The 26,098-nt window shown below is 35.6% G+C and overlaps 2 protein-coding genes across 3 annotated transcripts; both read right to left on the bottom strand.

Annotated features, from left to right (window-relative positions):
* Positions 1 to 1,765: 1,765 nt before the first annotated feature.
* fnta (farnesyltransferase, CAAX box, subunit alpha) lies at positions 1,766 to 19,277 on the bottom strand. The gene is made up of 9 exons (XM_039655123.2): positions 18,973 to 19,277; positions 17,644 to 17,729; positions 16,819 to 16,933; positions 15,801 to 15,905; positions 14,496 to 14,622; positions 13,957 to 14,105; positions 11,437 to 11,499; positions 10,187 to 10,364; positions 1,766 to 2,327 (listed from the first exon to the last, which is right to left on the bottom strand). The coding sequence occupies exons 1-9, from the start codon at positions 19,104 to 19,106 to the stop codon at positions 2,175 to 2,177; spliced, it is 1,110 nt and encodes a 369-aa protein (XP_039511057.1). The 5' UTR covers positions 19,107 to 19,277; the 3' UTR covers positions 1,766 to 2,174.
* A 652-nt stretch (positions 19,278 to 19,929) lies between these two features.
* On the bottom strand, positions 19,930 to 22,742 carry gstp1.2 (glutathione S-transferase pi 1.2). Of its 2 annotated transcripts, XM_039655117.2 has the most exons (8): positions 22,724 to 22,742; positions 22,525 to 22,641; positions 22,022 to 22,057; positions 21,473 to 21,579; positions 21,265 to 21,352; positions 20,626 to 20,729; positions 20,392 to 20,493; positions 19,930 to 20,311 (listed from the first exon to the last, which is right to left on the bottom strand). In XM_039655117.2, exons 1-8 carry the CDS (start codon positions 22,725 to 22,727, stop codon positions 20,123 to 20,125), a joined length of 747 nt encoding a protein of 248 aa, XP_039511051.2. In that variant the 5' UTR covers positions 22,728 to 22,742; the 3' UTR covers positions 19,930 to 20,122. The 2 variants fall into 2 exon arrangements, with proteins under 2 accessions (XP_039511051.2, XP_039511052.2); XM_039655118.2 differs by lacking the exon at positions 22,724 to 22,742 and having other exon boundaries at positions 22,521 to 22,630.
* Between the last annotated feature and the right edge of the window lie 3,356 nt (positions 22,743 to 26,098).

The following is a 26,098-nucleotide window of genomic DNA, read 5'->3' as shown; positions in this document are numbered from 1 at the left end:
ACCCATTATGTCCCTTTTTTCTCTTACAATTTTGGATACTATTACGGATGTAATATCTGTTTCACAAAATTTGTTTTGCTGTTTTTTCTTTCTTTCGGCCAATATTCCCAATTCTTGAAAGTCTTTACTAAGATTTCAGGTACCATCCAAAGGTAAGGAAATTTTATAATTACTATAATAAAAACTTAAATCATACGTTTTGTTCATTTGTGAAGATTATCATGATGAACTCTTGTTGATCTCAGAAATTAAATGCAATAATTCAAAAGCCAATGGAAATATCCAATTGGGATCTTTTCGAGGGAACCAGGGAGATGCCGACTTCAAAAACACATAATGGAGTTGTGCTGATTCAGTACTGTAATGTTTTAATGCGTCTCATGGCCGTAAACACTTCGGGTCCCACAACAGACTCTTCATCAGACGAGTGCCCTTGAACGAGGATCATTACACTGTTGAGCTTTAGGGAAGCTGTCCTGATCTGTGCTCTCTCAGTAACATAGAAAAACACTCATTATTCAAATTATAGCTTCAGTTCATGAAGTAGAAATACCCGGCCCTGGAGGCCATTAAAGGACAGGCTCTCTTATACCTTAGCTAATCTAATTATATTTAATATAGCTATAGTTAGTCATAGCGTCTTAACAGCAAAGCATTAAAGCTGAGTTTTTAAAAATTATGTTTTAGGAATGATTGGGATTTTTACAGAGGCATGTTGCATTCACTTGAAGAAAAAAAATCTGCTCTGTTTTTCTGAATTAACAAGTTAATTATCTCAGAATTATGAGATCATTTTTCATGGAAAAATTTTTTTGCTCTGTTTTTCTGAATTAACGAGTTAATTTTTCATGAGAAAAAAATTTTTGCTCTGTTTTTCTGAATTCATGAGTTAATTTTTCATGAGAAAAAAGTTTTTGCTCTGTTTTTCTGAATTAAGTCGTTAATTCAGAAAAACAGAAAAATTAACTTGTTAATTCAGAAAAACAGAGCAAAAAAAAACAATAATCCATGAAAAATTAACTCGTTAATTCAGAAAAACAGAGCAAAAACTTTTTTTCTCATGAAAAATTAACTCGTTAATTAGAAAAACAGAGCAAAAAAAAATTTCCATGAAAAATTAACTTGTTAATTCAAAAAACAGAGCAAAAACTTTTTTCTCATGAAAAATTAACTCGTTAATTCAGAAAAACAGAGCAAAAACATTTTTTTCTCATGAAAAATTAACTCGTTAATTCAGAAAAACAGAGTAGATTTTTTTTCTTCAAGTGAATGCAATACGCCTTTGTAGATTTGTGTGATCTTGATATCAAAACATAAACAGGTGTTTTTCATGCACAATAAGTAGGCTTTATAATCCGTCATGCAAATAGTAAAAACAAATGACTTAAAACCTTTCAGTCGTTCCTTGATAAGATCACAGTGTTTAAGATGAAGGTTAAAGTTGTAGTCGGCTAATTAAACGTAACCAGCGTTAGACACGTTTCTTTTGATAATAATAATGTTGTTGTTTTTTTTCCAGGATTTTTTGCTGCATAAAAGTTCAGCATTTATTTGAAATAAAAATATTTTAACATTAACAATATACAATCTTGCTGACCCCAAACTTTTGTGTAGGGTTAGAGATGTATAAAATTAATTTTAATGTTATGTTAGTTGTCCGTCTGCTAGACCATATTGAAATCTGTCCAACAAATCAGGCAAACATTGACCAAAGACACTTTCAGATCCTCATTTCAACCAGGAAATGCACAAATGCACGACAAAAATAATTCTAGTCATTAATCATTCTTATTTCTCAACATAAAAAATGCATGTACAGTCGAGTTTGGTAACACAGTCCAGAAGATGCTTTGGCAAGAGAAGCTCTGACTACACCTGAAGCGAGTCTGCTTTGATAGACCTCTGAAAAGATGAATGCTAGTCTAAAACATGAGTATGAGTCGCTGTCAAACTCCCAGTGTTCACTTCATTCACTGCAAGGTGAGTGTACAGAGCGTTTAAGCTTATGGCTACTTAGAGTTTAACGCCGTTCTGACTTGCAAGCACTGTTGTTAAAGCCTGGCTGTGCGCACACACACACACACACACACACTCTCATACACAGATAAAGAGTCCATCATGTCTCAGGGTTTCTTCCTCGTCCTCTCAGCACGTGTCCAGGTGCGTGTTTCTGCTCAGGGGGCGATGGGCTCACCGTCGAGAGGAGGCGGGGCTAAAGAGGAGGGGGCGGAGTCACCCGAGCCATACGTGTTCTGGAGAGATCGGGACACGTAATACCAGTATTCCCTTCGAATTGTGTCCTTCTCCTCGGCCAGGATTTTACAAAGCTACAACACACAAACAAAATCAAAATCACAAGAGCTGTCAATCAAAAAAAAAAACGTTCATTACGTTGTCGAATCGTGTTTTCTTTTCTTTACTTAGTTTTATGCACTATTGTAACCTAATTTTCCTTGCATGCACATTAAGGAAAACCTATTTTATTTAAGAACAATTGTTTTGAAAGTTAATGCTCTTTAAAAAGTGAACGTCATTCAATTTCAATAAAACATGCGATGCTTGATTTGGTTCCTATTTGCTTGTTGCGCTCGCTTAGTTTAAAAAGCTTCATGTCCAGACCATCAGGACCAGCGCCATTAGAAGATTTCATTTCTGAGATTGCTTGCTGAACATCAGAGGGATGTTGAATTGTTGAGATATTGCTCATGCTAGAATAGGAGAGCTCCGATGATTGAGAACAGCAACAAGTGTTGATTGAGGGCATTGGCTATTGACATAGTGTCAGTGATTTTTTTTATTATGGCCTCTTGTGGGCATAGGAGACAATACAGTATTGCCTGTAGAAATCGAATATAATTCGAATTTGGCTAATATTTAAGTCTTTGTTTATACAGCGCTTTTTACAATACAGATTGTTTCAAAGCAAATGGAGACATTGTGTGAACACTGTACATATTTCAAACGCTGTAAAACAACAGGGGAGTAAAGTCTAAATGCAGCTCTGACATTTCCCCATGTAACGAGCGAGAACCGAGGCTCCCTCTGAGCAGCAGTAAAAGCCAGTTCAGACTTTATGAAAGGAAATCTGCTGGTTATTCTCATCAATATTCTGCACTTCACAGTCTCACGGAAAGGTCAGCGGTCTGAGTTCTCAAGCTCGACCTGATGAGGAATTCTCTAGAAACAGGAGCAGAATCCTTTCTAGAACCTCTCAAGAATTGTGAAGCTTCCACTATAGAACCCCTCAGAACCATTTTAGAACTATCCTGAGGGTTCCATTATAGAAACTATCACGAATATTCTATAACAATCTGAGGGTTCCACTATAGAACCCCTCAGAACCATTTTAGAACTATCCTGAGGGTTCCATTATAGAAACTATCACGAATATTCTATAACAATCTGAGGGTTCCACTATAGAACCCCTCAGAACCATTTTAGAACTATCCTGAGGGTTCCATTATAGAAACTATCACGAATATTCTATAACAATCTGAGGGTTCCACTATAGAACCCCTCAGAACCATTTTAGAACTATTCTGAGGGTTCCATTATAGAAACTATCACGAATATTCTACAACAATCTGAGGGTTCCACTATAGAACCCCTCAGAACCATTTTAGAACTATTCTGAGGGTTCCATTATAGAAACTATCACGAATATTCTATAACAATCTGAGAGTTCCACTATAGAACCCCTCAGAACAATGTTAGAACTATTCTGAGGGTTCCATTATAGAAACTATTACGAATATTCTACAACAATCTGAGGGTTCCACTATAGAACCCCTCAGAACCATTTTAGAACTATTCTGAGGGTTCCATTATAGAAACTATCACGAATATTCTACAACAATCTGAGGGTTCCACTATAGAACCCCTCAGAACCATTTTAGAACTATTCTGAGGGTTCCATTATAGAAACTATCACAAATATTCTATAACAATCTGAGAGTTCCACTATAGAACCCCTCAGAACCATGTTAGAACTATTCTGAGGGTTCCATTATAGAAACTATCACGAATATTCTATAACAATCTGAGGGTTCCACTATAGAACCCCTCAGAACCATTTTAGAACTATCCTGAGGGTTCCATTATAGAAACTATCACGAATATTCTATAACAATCTGAGGGTTCCACTATAGAACCCCTCAGAACCATTTTAGAACTATCCTGAGGGTTCCATTATAGAAACTATCACGAATATTCTATAACAATCTGAGGGTTCCACTATAGAACCCCTCAGAACCATTTTAGAACTATTCTGAGGGTTCCATTATAGAAACTATCACGAATATTCTACAACAATCTGAGGGTTCCACTATAGAACCCCTCAGAACCATTTTAGAACTATTCTGAGGGTTCCATTATAGAAACTATCACGAATATTCTATAACAATCTGAGAGTTCCACTATAGAACCCCTCAGAACAATGTTAGAACTATTCTGAGGGTTCCATTATAGAAACTATTACGAATATTCTACAACAATCTGAGGGTTCCACTATAGAACCCCTCAGAACCATTTTAGAACTATTCTGAGGGTTCCATTATAGAAACTATCACGAATATTCTACAACAATCTGAGGGTTCCACTATAGAACCCCTCAGAACCATTTTAGAACTATTCTGAGGGTTCCATTATAGAAACTATCACAAATATTCTATAACAATCTGAGAGTTCCACTATAGAACCCCTCAGAACCATGTTAGAACTATTCTGAGGGTTCCATTATAGAAACTATCACGAATATTCTATAACAATCTGAGGGTTCCACTATAGAACGCCTCAGAACCATTTTAGAACTATCCTGAGGGTTCCATTATAGAAACTATCACGAATATTCTATAACAATCTGAGGGTTCCACTATAGAACCCCTCAGAACCATTTTAGAACTATCCTGAGGGTTCCATTATAGAAACTATCACGAATATTCTATAACAATCTGAGGGTTCCACTATAGAACCCCTCAGAACCATTTTAGAACTATTCTGAGGGTTCCATTATAGAACTATCACGAATATTCTACAACAATCTGAGGGTTCCACTATAGAACCCCTCAGAACCATTTTAGAACTATTCTGAGGGTTCCGTTATAGAAACTATCACGAATATTCTATAACAATCTGAGAGTTCACTATAGAACCCCTCAGAACCATGTTAGAACTATTCTGAGGGTTCCATTATAGAAACTATTACGAATATTCTACAACAATCTGAGGGTTCCACTATAGAACCCCTCAGAACCATTTTAGAACTATTCAGAGGGTTCCATTATAGAAACTATCACGAATATTCTATAACAATCTGAGGGTTCCACTATAGAACCCCTCAGAACCATTTTAGAACTATTCTGAGGGTTCCATTATAGAAACTATCAGGAATATTCTACAACAATCTGAGGGTTCCACTATAGAACCCCTCAGAACCATTTTAGAACTATTCTGAGGGTTCCATTATAGAAACTATCACAAATATTCTATAACAATCTGAGAGTTCCACTATAGAACCCCTCAGAACCATGTTAGAACTATTCTGAGGGTTCCATTATAGAAACTATCACGAATATTCTATAACAATCTGAGGGTTCCACTATAGAACCCCTCAGAACCATTTTAGAACTATTCAGAGGGTTCCATTATAGAAACTATCACGAATATTCTATAACAATCTGAGGGTTCCACTATAAAACCCCTCAGAACCATTTTAGAACTATTCAGAGGGTTCCATTATAGAAACTATCACGAATATTCTATAACAATCTGAGGGTTCCACTATAGAACCCCTCAGAACCATTTTAGAACTATTCAGAGGGTTCCATTATAGAAACTATCACGAATATTCTATAACAATCTGAGGGTTCCACTATAAAACCCCTCAGAACCATTTTAGAACTATTCAGAGGGTTCCATTATAGAAACTATCACGAATATTCTATAACAATCTGAGGGTTCCACTATAGAACCCCTCAGAACCATTTTAGAACTATTCAGAGGGTTCCATTATAGAAACTATCACGAATATTCTATAACAATCTGAGGGTTTCACTATAGAACCCCTCAGAACCATTTTAGAACTATTCAGAGGGTTCTATTATAGAAACTATCACGAATATTCTATAACAATCTGAGGGTTTCACTATAGAACCCCTCAGAACCATTTTAGAACTATTCAGAGGGTTCCATTATAGAAACTATCACGAATATTCTATAACAATCTGAGGGTTCCACTATAGAACCCCTCAGAACCATTTTAGAACTATTCAGAGGGTTCCATTATAGAAACTATCACGAATATTCTATAACAATCTGAGGGTTTCACTATAGAACCCCTCAGAACCATTTTAGAACTATTCAGAGGGTTCCATTATAGAAACTATCACGAATATTCTATAACAATCTGAGGGTTCCACTATAAAACCCCTCAGAACCATTTTAGAACTATTCTGAGGGTTCCATTATAGAAACTATCATGAATATTCTACAACAATCTGAGGGTTCCACTATAGAACCATTTCAGAACTATTACATGCAAAGTAAGATATTTCAAGCCTTTATTTGTTATAATTTTGATGATTATGGATTACAGCTTATGAAAAACCTAAATTCAAAATTACAATATTGTGAAAAGGTTTTCATATCTGTAATCCATAATCATCAAAATCATAACAAATAAAGGCTTGAAATATCTCACTTTGCATGTAATGAGTCTATAATACATTAATTTCATATTTTAAGTTGAATTTCCGAAATTAACTTTTGCACAATATTCAAATTTTTCTAGTTTTTCCAGTAGAAACCATCACAAATATTCTACAACACGATGAGGCTTTCACAGAGGAACCACTCATAACCATTCTAGAAATGTTGTGTGGGGTTCTGATGCCATCACAAATACTCTCTAGAACCATGTGAGGTTTCCACAGAAGAACCGTAAAAATGTCACCATAAAAACATCACTAGTATTTTATAACTATGTGTGAGGGTTCCACTGTTGAACCCCTCAGAACCATTCTAGAACAATTCTGAAGGTTCCACGTTAGAAACCATCACAAATATTCTAGAACCATACAAGGTCTCACTATAGAATGCCTCAGAACCATTTTAGAATAATTGAGGATTCCACTTCAGAAATCATCACAAATATTCTGTGTGATGGTTCCACAGAAGAACCATGTTGTGATGGTATAAACCATCAGAACCATTTTAGAATTATTGTAAAGTTTCACTGAAGAAACCATCACAAATATTCTAGATAGAACCCTGTGAAGTTTCCACTATAGAACCCATCAGAACCATTCTAGAATGTTCTGAGAGTTCCACAGTAGAAACCATCAGAACCATTCTAGAACTTTTCTGAGAGTTCCACTGTTGAAACCATCATAATCATTCTGGAACAATGTGACATTTCAACATTAGAACCCATTAGAACCATTCTAGAACTGTTCTGAGAGTTCCACTGTAGAAACCATCAGAACCATTCTAGAACTGTTCTGAGAGTTCCACTGTAGAAACCATCAGAACCATTCTAGAACTGTTCTGAGAGTTCCACTGTTGAAACCATCATAATCATTCTGGAACAATGTGACATTTCAACATTAGAACCCATCAGAACCATTCTAGAACTGTTCTGAGAGTTCCACTGTAGAAACCTTTAGAACCATTCTAGAACTGTTCTGAGAGTTCCACTGTAGAAACCATCAGAAATGTTCTAGAACCATGTGAGGTCTCACTATAGAACCCCTCAGATCCATTTTAGATCTGTTCTGATGCTTCCACTGTAGAAACATCACAAACATTCTAGAACTATGTGAGGGTTCCACAAAAGAACCATTCTAGAACCATTCATTTTTCTCTCAAAAAATCATTTAGAACCTTTATGTTAGAGTTCATAAAAATCCTTCATAAAAAAATCCTTTCTACACCCACAACAAATGAGAACTTTATAATAGATCCAATCTAGAACTAAATGTGTTTGAGTTCCAAAATAAAATTGGTTCTAGAATGACGTGAGGACTCAGAACAGTATACAGCTCCAGAACTACATAATTAACTTAACGCTTTTTTTGGTCTCAGCACAGAACTACACATTTCATATCCGTGGACATTTGTCCTCGCTTTCATATTCCTCATCTCATATGCGTGTGAGGGTGATGGAACCTGAAAGGTTGAACGAGTTTTTTTTTTTTTTTAAATACGCACACCACACACGCATGCACATGGCCTCAATTTCAAAACAGAAAAATCAGTTTCAACTCCATCATGATCATCATTGTGGCTCAGGATGAGAAACGCACAGAAAAGAAATCTCATTAACCTCAACAGACACACAACATCCGCACGTTTGCGGAGGAAAACACAAGGCCCGTCACGGAGAGGTCCTCAGGAGACGAATAACACTTTCGGTTTTGATTTTCCCTTCTTCACGCTTGCAGACAAGCTCTCTGTTGTGCGGAGGCGGCCATGTAATACTTTATACGCGTTTACTTTGATATGAAACCATAGATCAATAATTAACTAACATCTATTAAAGTTCTGTTGAGTTAATATTTAAAGACAAGTGCTTTCAGCTAAAAACAGAATTTCAAAAGTCTCTAATTACCCAGATCACTGGACGTGGATTATGTCTATTGTTTTGTACGAAACTGAAATATTCAACAGATTCTATTAAATATAGATATCCGTTTGTGAACTTGAACGCTACAAGAGATGAAATATAATAACTACACAGACGTATTCTTTATGAAAACGCTTTACATGCAGCACGGCATGTGTTATTAATATTTATGATGAAAAACTCAGCATTTGATAGTGTTATTATACATCATAAATCGCTCCGAAACTGAGTTGTAATGTTGCATACGAGGCATATTATGATCGTTTTGCAGTTTCATAACAGCAGTTTTGCATCAATTACACGCTTTGATGATTATTCAACCATTTAAAACATAAATATGGTGCTATTTACTGTAAGACTGTAGACTTCACAGAAAGCATGTTTAAATGCAAAGTAATATCAGCATTTGGTTATATTCTGAATATGCATGTGTGAAGTAAATGTATTTAATAACACAGATGGCATGTGACTGTATACAAGAGAGTAGCAGGGAGAAAAACAGCATTTGTCTACTGGTATATTCAAACCTATGAAGACTGGGTCTTATTTTAATAACAGGGTTCGTACAGATACTGTAAAAAGAAACTTATCAAGCACTTCTTTTTGGTTATCAGAGATCGCACTTATCAAACAATGTCTTTAGTATTTTTTTAAACTCAAATTTACAGATATAAGGTTTCCAGAATACAACTTACAAAGTTTTTAATGATGCATATTAAATACTACATTTATAATGTCTATTATTGTTAAATAAATATTTTATAGGGGAAACTCAAAAAATTTGAATATGATGCAAAAGTTTATTTATTTTAGTAATTAAACTTAAAAGCTGAAACTAATATATTATATAGACTCATTACATGCAAAGTGAGATATTTCAAGCCTTTATTTGTTATAATTTTGATGATTATGGATTACAGATATGAAAACCTTTTCACAATATTCTAATTTTGACTTTGGGGTTTTCATATCTGTAATCATCAAAATAATAACACATAAAGGCTTGAAATATCTCACTTTGCATGTAATGAGTCTATATAATATATTAGTTTCAGCTTTTAATTTGAATGCACAATATTCAAATTTTTCGAGTTTCACCTGTATATTATAATTTTGGCATGCTTTGATGTTTATCAGACGGGTTGCAGTGTTAATTTTGCATAAAAAGATTGTTTTAGTGCTTTTTCAGAAAAAATGAAATTTCATATATATTTAAAAGCACTTTTTAAGTACCTTTTGGTAAAATATGGCTGTTTTCAAGGGTTTTCCAGGACTTAAATTTCAAAAAGTCAAATTTAAGCACCTACTACGAACGCATGAATGATTAGGAAACAGAAAACTTTAGCACTGTTGCTTTTTTACTAAAAAAGTGTAAAAAAAAAAGTCAACAAACTGAAAAAAAAAATAGGTAATGTAATATTGTTAAAAACAGATTTCGAAAAAAGTATCGTCAGGAACCGGTATCGAAGTCAAGGTATCGAAAATTTTGTTACGATACCCACTAATAAGGATCTGAATGGTAAAATGATGTTCATGTAAACCTGTGTGTGTGAAGTCCCAGCTCACCTCCAAGGCCTTGTTGAGTGTCTCTCGCTGGTCGTGGCTGGAGTTGTTGGTCTCCAGAGCGTCTTCGTAGAGGTCGACCAGGAAGGCGGCGAGATATGGAGAACTGCACGAGTCCTGAAGCTCGGTCACTTGCACCAGAAGTCCAGGATACGAGGACAAACCACCATCCTGTAGGATCCTGAGTCACAAAACCCACACACACACATATCACATGACCTACACATATAGGTTTTGCCTGTTTTATTATTTATATACAATATCACTGCAAAAAATGCTTTTCTTACTTAGTCTTTTAGTCTTGTTTCCAGTCCAAATATGAAAAGATTCTTAAATCAAGCATTAACTAGAAGAGTACAATTCAAAATGAAGTTAAAACAAGAAAAATAAAGCTAATTCAAACAGAAACAAGATTATTTTTCTTACATCATCAGATCATTTTGCTTGTTTTAAGCAAAAACTCACTTAATTTTGATTAATTCCCCCAGAAAACAAGACCTAATATATTATGGCACTTTACTATGCATCTTTATTTAAGAAATGTTTGATATTTGGACTGGAATCCAGACAAGCAGTGTATATGTTAATGCTTTGACAACATTGTGATACACAGTCATGCTAATAAAGCTCAAGAGATAAACACTGTACACATCTAAATAAATAAGACATTTTTAAAACTGGTATTTATTGATTTCAAAGTACGAGCAACAAGAATAGTGATGGCAAACACTGGATCTATTAATGATCCATGTTACACTCTTAGAAGAAAAGCTTCTATATAAAATGCAATGCATATGAATGATCACAAAATTCAAGATATGGGGGTTAAAAAATTTAATTAATCAATATCACACAAAGAGCATGATTAAAATGTGATATTAAGTTACTACAACAGTTTAATAAACAATAATTGAATTACAACTACAAAATATTGCAGAATAGTGTAATATATGAACGAATAATAGCCTATAAATAACCTTTGTGCCAAAAGTGTTCTTTCTTGTCATTATTGAACCTTTTTTAGCATAAAATGTCCTTTGGAGTCGAGTAAAGAACCCTATGCTACATATATAGAACCCTTTTTTCTAAGAGTGTATGTTTTTGTCCACATATTCTTATAAACACTTTGCAATCTGTGTATCTTCTTCTGTTAGTGGTGAGCATCTGCCATCTGCTGGAATATGTTTGAAATGTACTGTGTGTAAGAGAAATCAGATCTTAATCAGATGTTTATGTCTGCTTGCAGCTCTCACCCTTTTAAATAGTTCCACGCGCTCTCGTTGTGAGGAGCTTTCTTGATTTGTTTCAGCGTGTACCTAAAGAGAGAGAGACACTTTAACACTATTAAATCATTTAAAAACAATAAATATACACTTTACTCAAGACATTTAGCAAAAATTCATTCATCATCCTTATCAAAGCACATTTCTTTATAATTCCATACATTTTCAAATTTTATCAAATTTGAGAGAGAGGGCAGCATAGCATTGGTAATTGGTCATATTTACTTGCCAGTAACAATAGTCTTTAAATATAAATTCTAAAAAAAAAAAAAAAAAAAAATTTCATTTCTCTAACAATCAGCAAAACAATTTTAAAACCACAAAATACAACACAATCAAAATGTAAAATATATATATATATATTAAATCGATATGCAATTACCGCATATAATCTTTCAGGTCTTACAATAACTTACAACAATATCTTTAAATTACAATTCCATTCCTAAGTGTAGGTCTTTTAATTTCTGTATTTTTCCAATAATGATTTCTTTAATCTATTTTTGAATTTTAAAAGCAGGTGAAATCAAATAAACATTCATATGTTGCAGTCTTTGTTTGGAGAGGAACCACACCTGTGTTCTTCAGACAAGCAGCTTTAAGTTATTCATAATGCATAAAGTGTTACCAACGATATATAGCAAGACATTTCCTATTGAAATAAAGACAAAATAAGTGTGAACTTCTAATTATTGTAATTTTTTAGATGCATCAAGTTATTGAATAATCACTCTGCTTAAAGCAAAGCTCTGAAAGTCTAAGAAAAACGTGAATCAAAAATTAAAACTAAAATTAGTTTGGTAGTTTTACACAATTTTTTTAAGTTATCATACGTTATCATCAGCTTTAAGGGATTCATGCGAGTGGCGCAACGAATCTGATCCGTTTCATGTAAAAACAGGAAAATGTTAGTGCTGCAAACACGACATCCAATCAAATTCCCTCATCTTCTGCGGTCCAATGAAAGCCACAGCAGAACTTGTACATCTCAATACGTTAAGTGAAAGAATCTACGGCTGTGAACGAATCAGGAGTCAGTGATTCAATGACTCGTTCATAAATACAGTCAGCCACTTGATTCGTTTCTGAACGACTCGATGACTCACTCATTACGACACTGACTTGCCGCCCGCCACATACAGTTGTGTTTAGTTTAATATTTAAAAGCTTCATCATTTAATATTTCTCTATTGAACATTTTTTATTAAAAACATTATTTATGCCACCTGATGTGAACAGCATTAAACTGTGTGTAAATACATTTAAATGCAGCTTGTGCCACTGCCCTGCAAAGATGGCTTATTGATACTGATTTAATTTATTCTATTGCTTCATTTATTGTTTTAATAATTAAATTAATGGAATTTTGACCCAAAACGTGACATACATTTATTAGGGTTAGAAAAACTCAATAACAACGTTATAATACATATTTAATGACAATGTTTCTACTTGTTTGTTTGTTTTAAACATTTGAATGGTGGTTGTTATAAAAAATGATTGATTTATTCAAACACACATTAAATATCTTCCAACATACCTTCTGATGTTCACTCATGTTTATTTTGTGCTGTAACTAGTAGTAAAGCGGAAGAGATGATGGTTCACGTGCCGCTTCGCTCGATCTGAGGCACATTAAAGAGCCACAAAATGCTATTTATGGTTTGATTTTTGTTAAACAGCTGAGCTAAGAAGTAACAAAGCACATTTTAAAGCTTTAAAACAAGCTGATTGTGATTTATTGGATAGAAGTGCAACAAAATTGTTCATTCATATACTTAAGAATCAATATTGGTTATTAAATTAAAATAGAGAAATCAATATTGTTAACCCAGCCCTAGTATATAGTGAGGAAATATACTGATTTCCCTTTGAATGGAGGACAAAATTTAATTTGGATGCATCACAAGTTGATAATTAATCTCTCAAAACTTTGAAAGCCTGAGAACCGAAAACAAAAAATTAATTGTGATTAGGGATGCACCGATATTAACATTTTGGCCGATACCGATAACCGATAATTCTTAATATTTGAAAGCCGATAACTGATATATCGGCCGATGAATCTAAATCCAATTTTTATATAATTTTTGAAAGCCTAATTGCAAAAACAAAAGTCTCACAATTAAAATCCGTCCCCTAACACAATTGCAATGTTCTCATTATAATTTCATGTAGCCGATATGACAGGAGATTTTGCACTTTTTGATTCCAATCATATTTCAAGCAATTAAGATCAATCATATTGAACAATGTGCATCTTAAGTGTCTCGGGTCTCAAGTGTTAAAGTAAATAATTAATTATTTATCAGCTTTAATATATCAGCCAAATTTTATTATCGGGCCGATAACGATAACATAAAAATGAGCAAATGTCGGCCGATACCGATATGGTGGCCGATATATCGTGCACACCTAATTGTGATCATTGGAATTTTTATATTTAAGCAAAAAAAAAAAGGTTTGGATTTGTCAGTGAATAAGACTCACTGCACTTCTCTGTCGAGGACGGCGGGGTCGGAGTATCCGCTGGTGTGACTGATGACGAAGTGTCTCTGATTCCAGGCCGAGTTATTCCTCACGTCCTCCTCTAACAGTTCCTCCACATACTCCAGCTCTCCATCCCACAGCTTATACTCCTGTGACACACACACTCACAACATCAACATGTGAAAAGGTCTGACTTCGGTACCAAGTCGATTCTGAAATTTGAAAAACGTGGCCGAGCGGAATCATAAACGCCTCTGATTGGCCACTGTGTTCACGAGCTCATCGGATATGTCTGTGATTGGCTACAATGATCAACACAACGGTATGAGAGCAAACAGAGTGTTTGAAAAAACAAAACAGGAGCTTTTGCACAAGCAGAACCGATCCGCTGATAGGCGACACTCTTCAAGATCAATGTTGCCAATATTATACTTTATTTGTAGATAAACGTCTACGGTTTGCATAAAATGACTATATTCCTGGAGTTTATTGCATTTTCTAAATGCATGCAGATCAGCGAACCGTTTGCGAATCTGTACCTGGATGACCCACTGTCTGTGTTGCCACGCGTGGTAATTCTTCGCATCTTGACTGAGGATTTCTGCTACAAACTGCAGCTCATCCGATGTGTCGTTCAGCCACTCCACCACCATCCGCCTGTGGTGCCTGCACAAATTGTTTAACAATAATAATTATTTCACTCTGTTGCGGCTCCTCTCTTCCCAGTCTGTCAGTAACGCTCTGTTTACTTCCTGTCTCCTCCTTCTGAAAGCACACTGTGCTCTGATTGGTCGGTTGGATCAGTGCGTTGTGATTGGTCGAGCGCTTCGAGTGTGTTTGGGGAAAAGTCCCGCCCCTTCCCAAAACCGCCAGTTTAACTCACTACTAACTAACTCAAACAGGCCCCGCCCCTTTATTCTGCACATGAATTATTATAATGAGGAATATTGTGACGTGTTCGTTCCCGGGAGAAACTCCAGACTACAATGGAGGCGTTTCAGGAGTTCAGAAACACTGCTCAAACTGCAACATTACACACTGAAGACAGACGAACATCGTAAAAAAAGAGTGTGCTAGCATGTATACGCACAACCGGCGCTGCGTCACAGAATGTCTCTGAGTAGGTTCACGCCCACTTTTGGGGGAAACAAACTAGACTCCCCATAGACTTCAATACAAAATAACAGCAAAAACCAACGTCCGTACACAGCCAACAGGCGTAAATCACTTATATAAAACATGTCAAGTAATTATATGTCCACCCTGCCTGCCAAAGAGTGTGAAAGATACATACAAAAACTTAATTTGGCCAATTTAGCGTCAAATTGGTGTAACAACCCCACCCAGTGGCCAGAGGTGTCTTATCCGGACATTTAATTGTACCTCATCGAGTCACCAGGTAAGCGCCTGAATGATTTTATTTCGTTTTTTAAAGTAAAAAACCTTAATGTATATATTATGAATTTATGATGATGATGGCAGGCCTGGGCAAGTTGATTACGGGCATAAAAAAATGTATCTTTCACGCTCTATGGCAGGCAAGGTGGACATATAATTACTTGACATGTTTTATATAAGTGATTTCTTAAGTTATTTACTGTGTACGGACGTTGGTTTTTGCCGTTATTTTGTATTGAAGTCTAGTTTGTTTCCCCCAAAAGAGGGCGGGGACAAAATTGACAGTTAAGTTCACGGATGTGCCGGTTGTGCGTATGACAGTTTATGCAAAATGCAAAACCAATGCAAAAACAGTAAAAATGTACCATTAGTTATGCTTTAATTATCGGTATTAGTGGTGTTGGCTGAGCATGTGCATGTGAACGCAGTGGCTGAGGTGGACTTACCAAACCTGGTAGTTCTTGGGCTGATCTTCAATGATGGCCGTGATATACCTCATCTCTTCTCTCAGGTCTTTACCTAGAGCCTGCAGTAAAACTCTTCTGTAGTGCCTACACACATCAACACAAACAACTTAACACACAACTCAAAAGTCTTGAAAACAGGGGACTTGCTGAGGTTTAAATCAGCAACACAGAGCAGACTGGGAAATGTGTTATAGGAAATAGTGTATGTGTTTATATATATATATAGGGCTGTCAAACGATTATTCGCGATTAATCGCATCCAAAATAAAAGTTTGTGATTACATAATATATGTGGGTGCACTGTGTATCATTATTTTATATATATGCATGTATATTTAAGAAAAAAATATAATTTATGTATAAAATATTGATATTTATATATAATATAGATTATATATAAATCTATATACATTAAAATATTTCTTAAATATATACAAGCATGTGTGTGTATTTATATATATATAATAATTATACACAGTGCACCCACATATATTATGTAAACACAAACTTTTATTTTGGATGCGATTGTTTGACAGCCCTTATATATATATACAAAAATAAACACTTTTATTGAGCAAGGATTAAACTGATTCAAACATTTACATTATTGCTAAAGATTTTACTACAAATAAATGCTGTTTTTTTTTTACTTTCTATTCAAAGAATCCTGAAAAATTAAATGCATGCACAATTATGATTTTTTTCAACAGTGATAATAATCATAAATGTTTCTTGTTCATCAGATCATCATATTAGAGTGATTTCTGAAGGATCATGTGACACTGAAGACTGGAGTAATGATGCTGAAAATTTACAGGAATAAATTACACTTTACTATATATTCACATTAAATTATAATAATATTTAAGAATTTTTACTGTATTTTTGATCAAATAAATGCAGTTTTGTTGAGCAGAAGAGACATTTTTAAACGGTATTGTATCAGGTTGCAACATATTTCACATTTATATGTCAATTTAAATATCCGAGGTCTCACCACACGGTGTAATTGGCGGCGTTGAGCTCGATGGCTTCAGCCGTCAGTGCAAACGCTCGGTCACTTTTCTCGTCGTTCTTCAGGAGCGCTCTGAACATGTCAAACACGTCTGTGACTGCAGATGACAAGACAAACCTTTAACATTTCATGTGCCTTAAAGTTCCCCTGTGGTGAATATACAGCTTTTAAATGTTGTTTATTATGTGTGTGTGGTGTTTTTAATATGCAAACCGTGTGTAAATTAATAAGTCGACAGAATTGCTGAGTATCTTCAGTGAACCAGTGACAGTCTCAAAAACACGCTTTGAAATCGCTGGTGTTTCTGACGTCACAAACCACCTTGTAACCAATCAGATCAACGTGCGATCGTCAACCAGTGAGTGAGTGAGTGGAGGTGGGGCTCATTTGCATATTCATAGAACCACACGTCGCATAATAAATGAGGCAAGGGTGTCGAGTTACATTCAAGATGTTTTAAGGCATGAATGAAAAAACGTTTAAATGTAATTTTGTTGATCAAAGATGAGTTTTAAGGGATAAAATGATCGACTAGGGGGACTTTTACTAAACCAACAACTAACAGCATACAGTGAGCTAATCATGATCGGGACTTTAATTTGGACTGAACGTTACGGCTTACGTTACCACATTAATTGCATGAATACTTAAATAAGTAAATGGAAATGAAAAAGAACATTTGGGATTATTCAATAATAATGTGAGAAGAAAACCAGTGCGGAGTGATACGAGAGACATTAAAGAAAGTAATAATGTGTGATGCTAAATAACAAAGAGAGCAAATGTCATTGAATAAAAGGCACTTACATTTCTCTGAATAAGCAATCTTCACCACAGGGTTTGGCCCGTCATCCTGAGGAACCGGTTCCAGATCGGCCCACTCTTTTCTGTCCCTAAACAAACAAAACAAGCACATTAAATGAGTTCACACACATTCTAGTAAAAGAGCCCAGTCATTTCACTTCATCAAGACTCAATGGACTCTATTTTGAATGAATAAAGCCAAAGATGCGATTCGGTTAGCACCTTGAACGTGATATGACTCTGTGACATTTTGAATCAGCAGACATCAATAATAATATAAATTAAATAATAGGATCAATGTTCTCGTGTAGATTAAAGTCGCCATATAATAAAAATCGACAAATTAACATTATCATTCTTTATTTATTCATTATTACCTCGCAGCATCTCTTCTCTTCACTGATGATGTGGGCAGAGCAGCCTGTCACTCACCTGAGATCAGCCAATAGCAAACCACAACCATCCAATAAAATCCCCTCAGACAAAATCAAGCCCCGCCCACATTTGTTATTGTTCCAGAAGCGTTTCACTCGGAGATACGACACAAACTAGCGCAATTTCTGTTTCGTGTTGACTTTTTATAGTCCTGCCTTTTTATTTTGATTCAGTTCATTATCCTCTTCAGCACGTTGTATCCAGAATCAGGCAGAAATAAGGAGAAGTGACAGAGAACATCAGTAAAACAGCTAGAGGGGTCAGTAGATGTCAATAGAATGAATCAATCAATCAAGAAAACGGTTCATTCGAATCTCTTCATTCTCACAAACCTGCATTCGGTTCATTTGAATCCCTCAGAAAATGGGTGAAGTGACAAGAACACATCAAACAAGATTCAGCATCGAACAAACTTCTTTAGGCTCATAATAGTTTGTGACTCACTCAGAATCAATCAAACTAACCACAGAAAACATCTAAGTTACTGTAAATCAGGATTAACAGACTCAAGCTAATAGTCCTGATCTGGATTAAACAGACTCATTCGGCCAAGGATTACAACTATTCCGATCATGTGAATCACTCAGAAAAGTAAAAATAATGAGTTATTTTAGTGGTTGCAAACTGTTAACGATTATCTAAAACTTGTTCACGAGATTTGATCTATTTAAAGCGCCCTGAATGATTCAGATGAAAAACACATTTAACGTTGACTAATACAGCTTTTTGTACACTAATGTGCATTGATTGCATGTAAAGAACTGTGTGACTGACGTCCACCACAATATAGAGGAGAATGAGTCAATTAAACATCTGTAATTGAAGTGATTAGCCCGGCGCCGCACACTCTCGTTCAGAGTTATCATGCTAAGCTAGCTGCTAGCCTGCTAAGCTCACCTGTAGAAGATGTAACCTCCTTTAACGGGCTCCTCGTACTCCATCTCTGCCTCGTCCACAATGTTCTCCTCTTCCACTCCGTCCTCCTCCAAACTCTCCGCCACGGAGTTGGGCATTTCTTCAACAGAAGACATTGCAGAAAACTGCACCTTGCTAATGCTAACTGTCAGACTGAGGGCTAGGGGAGATGATAGAAGCGTGAAGGCAGAGACACGCGAGATCGAGACGCTTTCAAAATAAAAGTCTGATCTAAAACGCTTTCAAAAGAAAAGCCCCAGTGAGAATGCTTTCAAAATAAAAGGCTGAGTGAGAACGCTTTCAAAATAAAAGATTGATAAAGACGCTATCAAAATTAAAGTCTGGCCCATTTCCGTCACATAGGAAATTAAAAAAACATGCTTTTGTAAATAATAAATGTCATTAAAAAGTCATCAAGTCATATTTATAATGACAGTAAAAATTACGACTTCAAATGTAATAATTTCACCTTTTTATGTCCTAAATTTGACTTTTAAATGTCACATTTATGACTTAACCTGACAAAATCCAGACTCTAACAACTACGACTTTTTATCTTATAGATATGACTTTATATAAATAATAATATATATATATATATATAATTAACATACCAATATTATACATTTTTCTAATATTTTTATTTAATAGAAAACTTTTTTTAAATAATATAATAAATATCTAATATAACTATATTAATATATAACATGAAAATGGTATACAAATGTTCATATAAAATATTTTGATATCATCATACTGTTCCATTTTATCTACATCATTTCTATTTATAAACAAACATGCATATTCAGTAGAGCTCGTGAGGGTGTTTAAAAAATAACTCAAATAAAGTGGTTATATTTTAATTTCACAAATAGGTGTAGGGTTGTTCTGCAACAACATATATTAAAAAAAAAAAAAAAAAAAACAGCAACTAAACCATTTTGGATGTTTAATTTTTTTTATTCAGAATAATTGACATACTAGTTTCTGTTAGTAAACGCCATCAAAAACAGTTAAAGATACAAAATGCATATTCCTACAAAGACGCGAGATATTTAACTAAATCACAGAGCACCAGTTAAGGCCTTTTAACACAAAGTGCCATTGTTTGAGAATGTGTAGAGCAGAGGAATCACTGTTTGCCATTGCCATTGATGGGCAATTTCTTGAAGTCGTCATTCTCCAGCAGGGCTTTGACTTTGGGCCGGGCTGAAGTCTTCTCCACAAAGCTCTTGAGCGCCGGGAAGGAGTCCAGACAGGTGGGGGAGAGGAGTTTCAGATTCAGCAGAAGGTCAAACAGGTTGAAGTCCGCAAACGAGATCTGTGAGGAATAGAAACATTAGTGATGCTTTAAATTTTACCAGTACTAAAATGAGTTAGTATCTCTACTAGAAGCCTCACCTTATCGCCGACCAGGAAGCCAGATTTGTTTTTGGCCAGAATGGCATCAAACGGTTTGAGATGATTGGCCAGATCTTTGATGAACGCTTCTTTACCAGTGTCCTACACCAAATAATAAACACGTCTAGGGTCATATTGCTGACAAAACATTCATATTTATCATGCATTTGCTCTAAAAAATTGCTCTTTTTTTATTTCCAGTGTCTGAACACCTGTGAGATTTCCAGTACTCACGTATTCCTGGTAGATCAGCTTGATATATTTTAGGCGCAGATCCTCAACGCTGTCGTTCATCATGTCGATGAGAGAAGCCTCGCAGTCGTTTTTCCCATATGCACCTGAATGTGTGACAGCATACATGAAGACAGTTCTGTACACACTAGGGCTGTCAAACGATTAATCGCATCCAAAATAAAAGTTTGTGTTTACATAATATATGTGGGTGCACTGTGTATAAGTATTTTTTATATATATATATATATATATATATATATATATATAAATACACACATGCATGTATATATTTAAGAAAAAAAAATAATTATATATAAAATATTTATATTTAAATATAATATAAATTATATATAAATCTATATACAGTACATGCATGAAAATATATACAAGCACGTGTGTGTGTGTATTTATATATATAAAATAATGATACACAGTGCACCCATATATATTACGTAAACACAAACTTTTATTTTGGATGCGATTAATCGTTTGACAGCCCAAATAGAAATTAATAATGGGGTGCATTAACCAACATTCTTTAAAATATCATCCTTTATATTTATCAACAGATTTAGAGAGAGAAAATAATGACAGAATTTACATTTCTGGGTAAACAACTAAACATTTTTCTCTTTTTACCATGTTTGCGACCCACATGCCTCAGCATTGCATTGGATTGAAACAGGACCAGGTCTCCATCCTGGAGTTTAGGCAACTGTCCAAACAGCTAAAACCAATCAAGCAAGAAATGATCAATATGCAGACAAGGCAATTCAGCTCAAGCTACATGGGTTATTTACATTTATACAATTAAAATAGCAATCCTATATAAACTAAAGACACTCACACAGCTGGCTTTTATTTCCCCCTTCCCCCACTCGTCAAAGGTCACCAGGTTCTCCTTCAGTTCCTGCCCGTAGTCGGCCAGCATCATCTTCAAGGCTCCACATCTGCCTGCAAACACACACGACACGGGTGTGTTACTATAGTACGTGCAATCAATCAATGATACTACAAACACTACTTTAGACTGGTTACAGATAACAAATGCACATTCAATCATTAATGAGGAGCTGTGTTGCAATTTGCCAATTTATGAGTGGGCGTGTACAGTAGGCTGAAGTTCACATTCATTCTTCATTCCTAATCTAGGGCAAACGGCTTCACACACAATGTCTGAGTGACAATAAGAGCTGGCCGCAAGATTATGAAAGGAGCAGAGTGCATTTCCGTCTAGTCAAATAACAAGCTATATTATTTATAACGTGCATTTTAAAGTTGCATGCACATTCAGTCATCTACTAAAATATGAGAGCTAGATGTAAAGTTTGAAAGTTGCACTTTTGCTCGAGACACGCATCATGTGACAAGATTGAGAAACAGCTTTCATACTAACCTTTGACCGCGAAGTATGTGAGTGTGTAGGGAGCCACTGCAAAACAAAAAAAGAGAGTTAAACAGTTAAAGAATATGCATGGAATGTATAGCAGTGATTGTATTAGACTTGCACAATCACATTGGTGGGGTTACTACTATTGTTTACTGAAATGCATACTAGCAACGCCGTTGTTTTGAGCATTACGTAACATTTGACTCCATTCATTGTGGTCACATTTGCGAACATACGATGCAAAAAGTCCGGCATGAAAACAAGATTAGCATTGGCCTATTCTATACTAGAAAGCAATGCAGCTCAGTCTGGATATGCGTGCATTGATTGTTACTCGAGAAGATCTATTTATGTAATTCTCCATTATGTAATATCAACTCTATGATTATTTTCAGACACACTGCTGACAGTCAGTAACGACGCCGTCAATCATGCAATTATTAGCAAGTAAAGTAATGCATTCGACGACCAAAAAGCAGAAGACTAAAAAGTGCATGTGACGTACTTACTCGTGTAGTAGTAGATCTCGACTGTGCACGCGCTGCGCCTGAAGTGAAGTGGAGTGCGCGCGACTCGAGGCTCCTTTATAAACCCTCCTTCAGTTTTTGTTGAGTCACGCTCGCGCCCTGTTTGCACGCAAAGTGTGTTTTATCTGCATGTATTATGACAACACTAATAAAAGCGTATGAGTGATTGATTTCCACTCACCCATGTTTTAGTAGGCCACCGGTCATGTGAAATGAAAATGAATATGCCTACATTTGATGTTCAATGTACAGCAGACTTTTTTTGTTGTTGTTTATTTGCTCTGGCTAAACTCACATGAATGCTAATAAGTAGGCTATAATTAATAGGCTAGTTAACTTGCATGAAAAACTATATTAACAGCTTTTAATATCATAATGTCTGACAAGAGTCTGACAACCAAACATTGTGACTTGTAGCTGAATCACTGTATTTACTTGCATTTTCCTCTAGTTTGGGATTGAATCTGGTTTAATAAGGTTTGGTATGCATGTCTTTTTCATAGTTGTATATGCCAAAACAAAGAAAAAAAATGATCGATGAAAGCCACAGTTCAGGTCAGATAAGGACATTTTCACCCAGTTTGCATGCCTGTTTTTCATTGCATCGGTCTGGTCTCCATCATCCTGGCCAAACAGAAGCAGGAAAACATATATTTATATATTTGAAGAGTTCAGATGCAAAAGCCTCTAAATGCCATTTGAAATTTTGCATCTGAACTCTTCATATATATATATATATATAGAGAGAGAGAGAGAGAGAGAGAGAGAGAGAGAGAGAGAGAGAGAGAGAGAGAGAGAGAGAGAGAGAGAGAGAGAGATTCATGGTTTATCTCAGAAGAGCTTGTTACTCGTCACACCTGGGATTATTACTAACCTGATGAAAACAACCCCGGGTTTGTCAATTGCAATGTCCTATATGTTTAAAGGCATCATGAACCATTAAATATGAAATATAATGCAGTATATATATGATTAATTCGTGCACATTATTATTATATTAATAATCTTTCTCTCCTCTGATAATGTGGGCGGAGCTATAACCTGTCACTCACATGAGATCAGCCAATAGCAAAACATCCAATCCAATCCCCACAGACAAAAGCAAGCCCCGCCCACATGTGTTCTTGTTTCAGAAGCGTCACTCGGATATACGACATAGTGAAGAAAAGATGATCACAAGTTCTGCTTCATGTCAACTTTAAGAATTAAGAATCCATTAAATCTTCAAGAGACTGTCATGCAACTCACACTCGATACGTGTCTCAGTTAAATGACAGACATGGTCTGGCCTGGCCTCATCTTGTATTTGCAGTTGAATCAGAAGAACTGGTTCCTCCTGTTCAGTCATTGTGGAGGTGAAAAGTGCAGAATCACCATTAGTTTAAAGGCTATAACGCATAAAGCACACAATATAAATGTGTTTACACTGCTGTACGGTGTTCAATGTGACATTAACTGAATAAATGCAGGCCTTTTAGTTGATCATGTCCATCTGAGGAGCGACAGCAGCTCATGAAATATACAGCATTAAATGTCACATCATCTGAACAAGTGTGTGCAATGAAATAAGTGTGAGTTGTGAGTCGCATGCACTTAAAATCATTAACCGTGAACCTTTTTAAATTCACCTGATCATTAACTGTGTGTTTTAATAGGGGGCAAGGTCTTCATGCATGATCTTTTGCTTTTCATGACAAGGTAAATAGTATAACGTCATTATGCCTTGGCAATGAAAGCAGTGGTTATGCAACAATGTGGAGAATTAACTAACTTATGTTATTTTAGTATTTTGGTCTAGTATCATTTATATTCATAATAAATCATTAATTCGCGCACAATTTCAGTTGTGAGGTATATGTTGAGTATGTTCAGTTGTGAGGTTATGAAATCACAATTTTCATAACTTAGGCCCATTCCTGGGCAGTTATGGAGAACTATATGTCAGCCAGGCAAAAGCTGCGATACATTTCTCATCTTCAACCCTTTCCTGTGTTCACTGTGACTTGCATGTTTCAACAGCGAAAGGAAGGATTAATGCAAACAATGATATCTGTATGTAAATCGTCTCAGTGATTGCAGTGATTATCCAAGAACTGGTTCTTCCAGTCACTAGAAGTGCAGAATCACTCTAACACACCATATAAACGCCATGGCAAACATACTGTAACTAAGTGTGTTTGCATTCGCCAGACTTGTCCTGAAATGACTGGGTCAACATTGAAGTTATTCCTGTAGCCTACATGCAAGTTACCATAGTCTCCATGTCCAGCTTTCTCAAGAAAGATTCGACAACATGACAAATCATGACATGACAACACTGACAAAAGGACAGACTTTTAGCCTGCATAGAAGTTTTCTCTGTCTAAAGGCAAATACAGTTTATTTTAAAGGGACAGTTCACCCAAAAACTACAATTCTGTCATTATTTACTCACCCTCATGTTGTTCCAATCCTATATTATTTTATATCTTGTGAACACAAAAGAAGATATTTTGATGAATGGCAGTTACCGAAACCAGTTTGGTTTCTGAAAACAATCCAGAATAGAATTAGCACGAAATCCATAGTGTGTTATTTTGATTGACCTACAGTACAAAAATCAAAGGGTTAATAGTTTCTCAGATTGTCACAATCAAGAGTCATAACTATTAATTTATCAATGCCAGGGTCTAAGTATGTTCTAATCTAAATGGTGAAATGACGTCTCATCTCATCTCTAATGTTATTCACACTCTCGTCTCGTCGAGTAAAGACTGTCTTGTCAAGTATAGATAAGTTGATTTCGGCTCACACATGCATTCATGCCGCAAAAAATAGATGTTAATCCATGCAAGGTTTCTTTCTCGCCTGTTCCTGTCACAGCATGCATGCTTAGGTCAGATGACCAAACACACAACACCCGGACTATCGTGTCGTAACGTGATATTTACGTGAATGAAAGTGGATGATTTTTTTAGCCATTAAATAGCATTATTATTCTATCGTAATACGGTACGTATTTAATGTAAACTTTTGGGGAACTCGATTTCTTCCAAACCCACACAAATCAAACATAATCTCCCAGTCTGAGCTGCTCAAAGTTCACTGTCACAATAAAACCACAACGAAAAGCTTTCTGTGCAAGCATGAAGAAGATAGCAGAGTCACATAGAAGTAACGTTACAGTAAACACTGAGTTTTGAGAGAATGCTAGGGCTAGTTGTCACGGGGTTACTCCAGTGACATTTCTCCTTCCAGCTGAGGTGAGTTTATTTAAAAACGTCCAACAATTTGTACATTAATATTTCATGAGCATCACGGAAAGGTAACCGATGTTAAACAAGGGCTGTAACATGAGTCTGGGTATCGAATGGTGTTTGCAATCTGAACTCAGTGCTTTATGCGACGTCTTTGTGATGCCACAAAAGAAAAAAACGGAAGGGGGAACTTGTATTGAACGGTTAGGTGTGTCTAACGGAGACAAAAACACAACATAAACAAATGTTCTGATGTCCTGTAGGATGGGTAACACTTTCATCAGCCTCTTTAGGACTTGCTGATGTCATAGTTGGATTAT

Source organism: Pimephales promelas, chromosome 9, assembly GCF_988280905.1.
Source record: "Pimephales promelas chromosome 9, fPimPro1.hap1.1, whole genome shotgun sequence".
NCBI classification, from domain to species: domain Eukaryota; kingdom Metazoa; phylum Chordata; class Actinopteri; order Cypriniformes; family Leuciscidae; genus Pimephales; species Pimephales promelas.
Note: the sequence above shows the minus strand (reverse complement) of the source record. Positions and strands in the feature narration are given on the sequence as shown.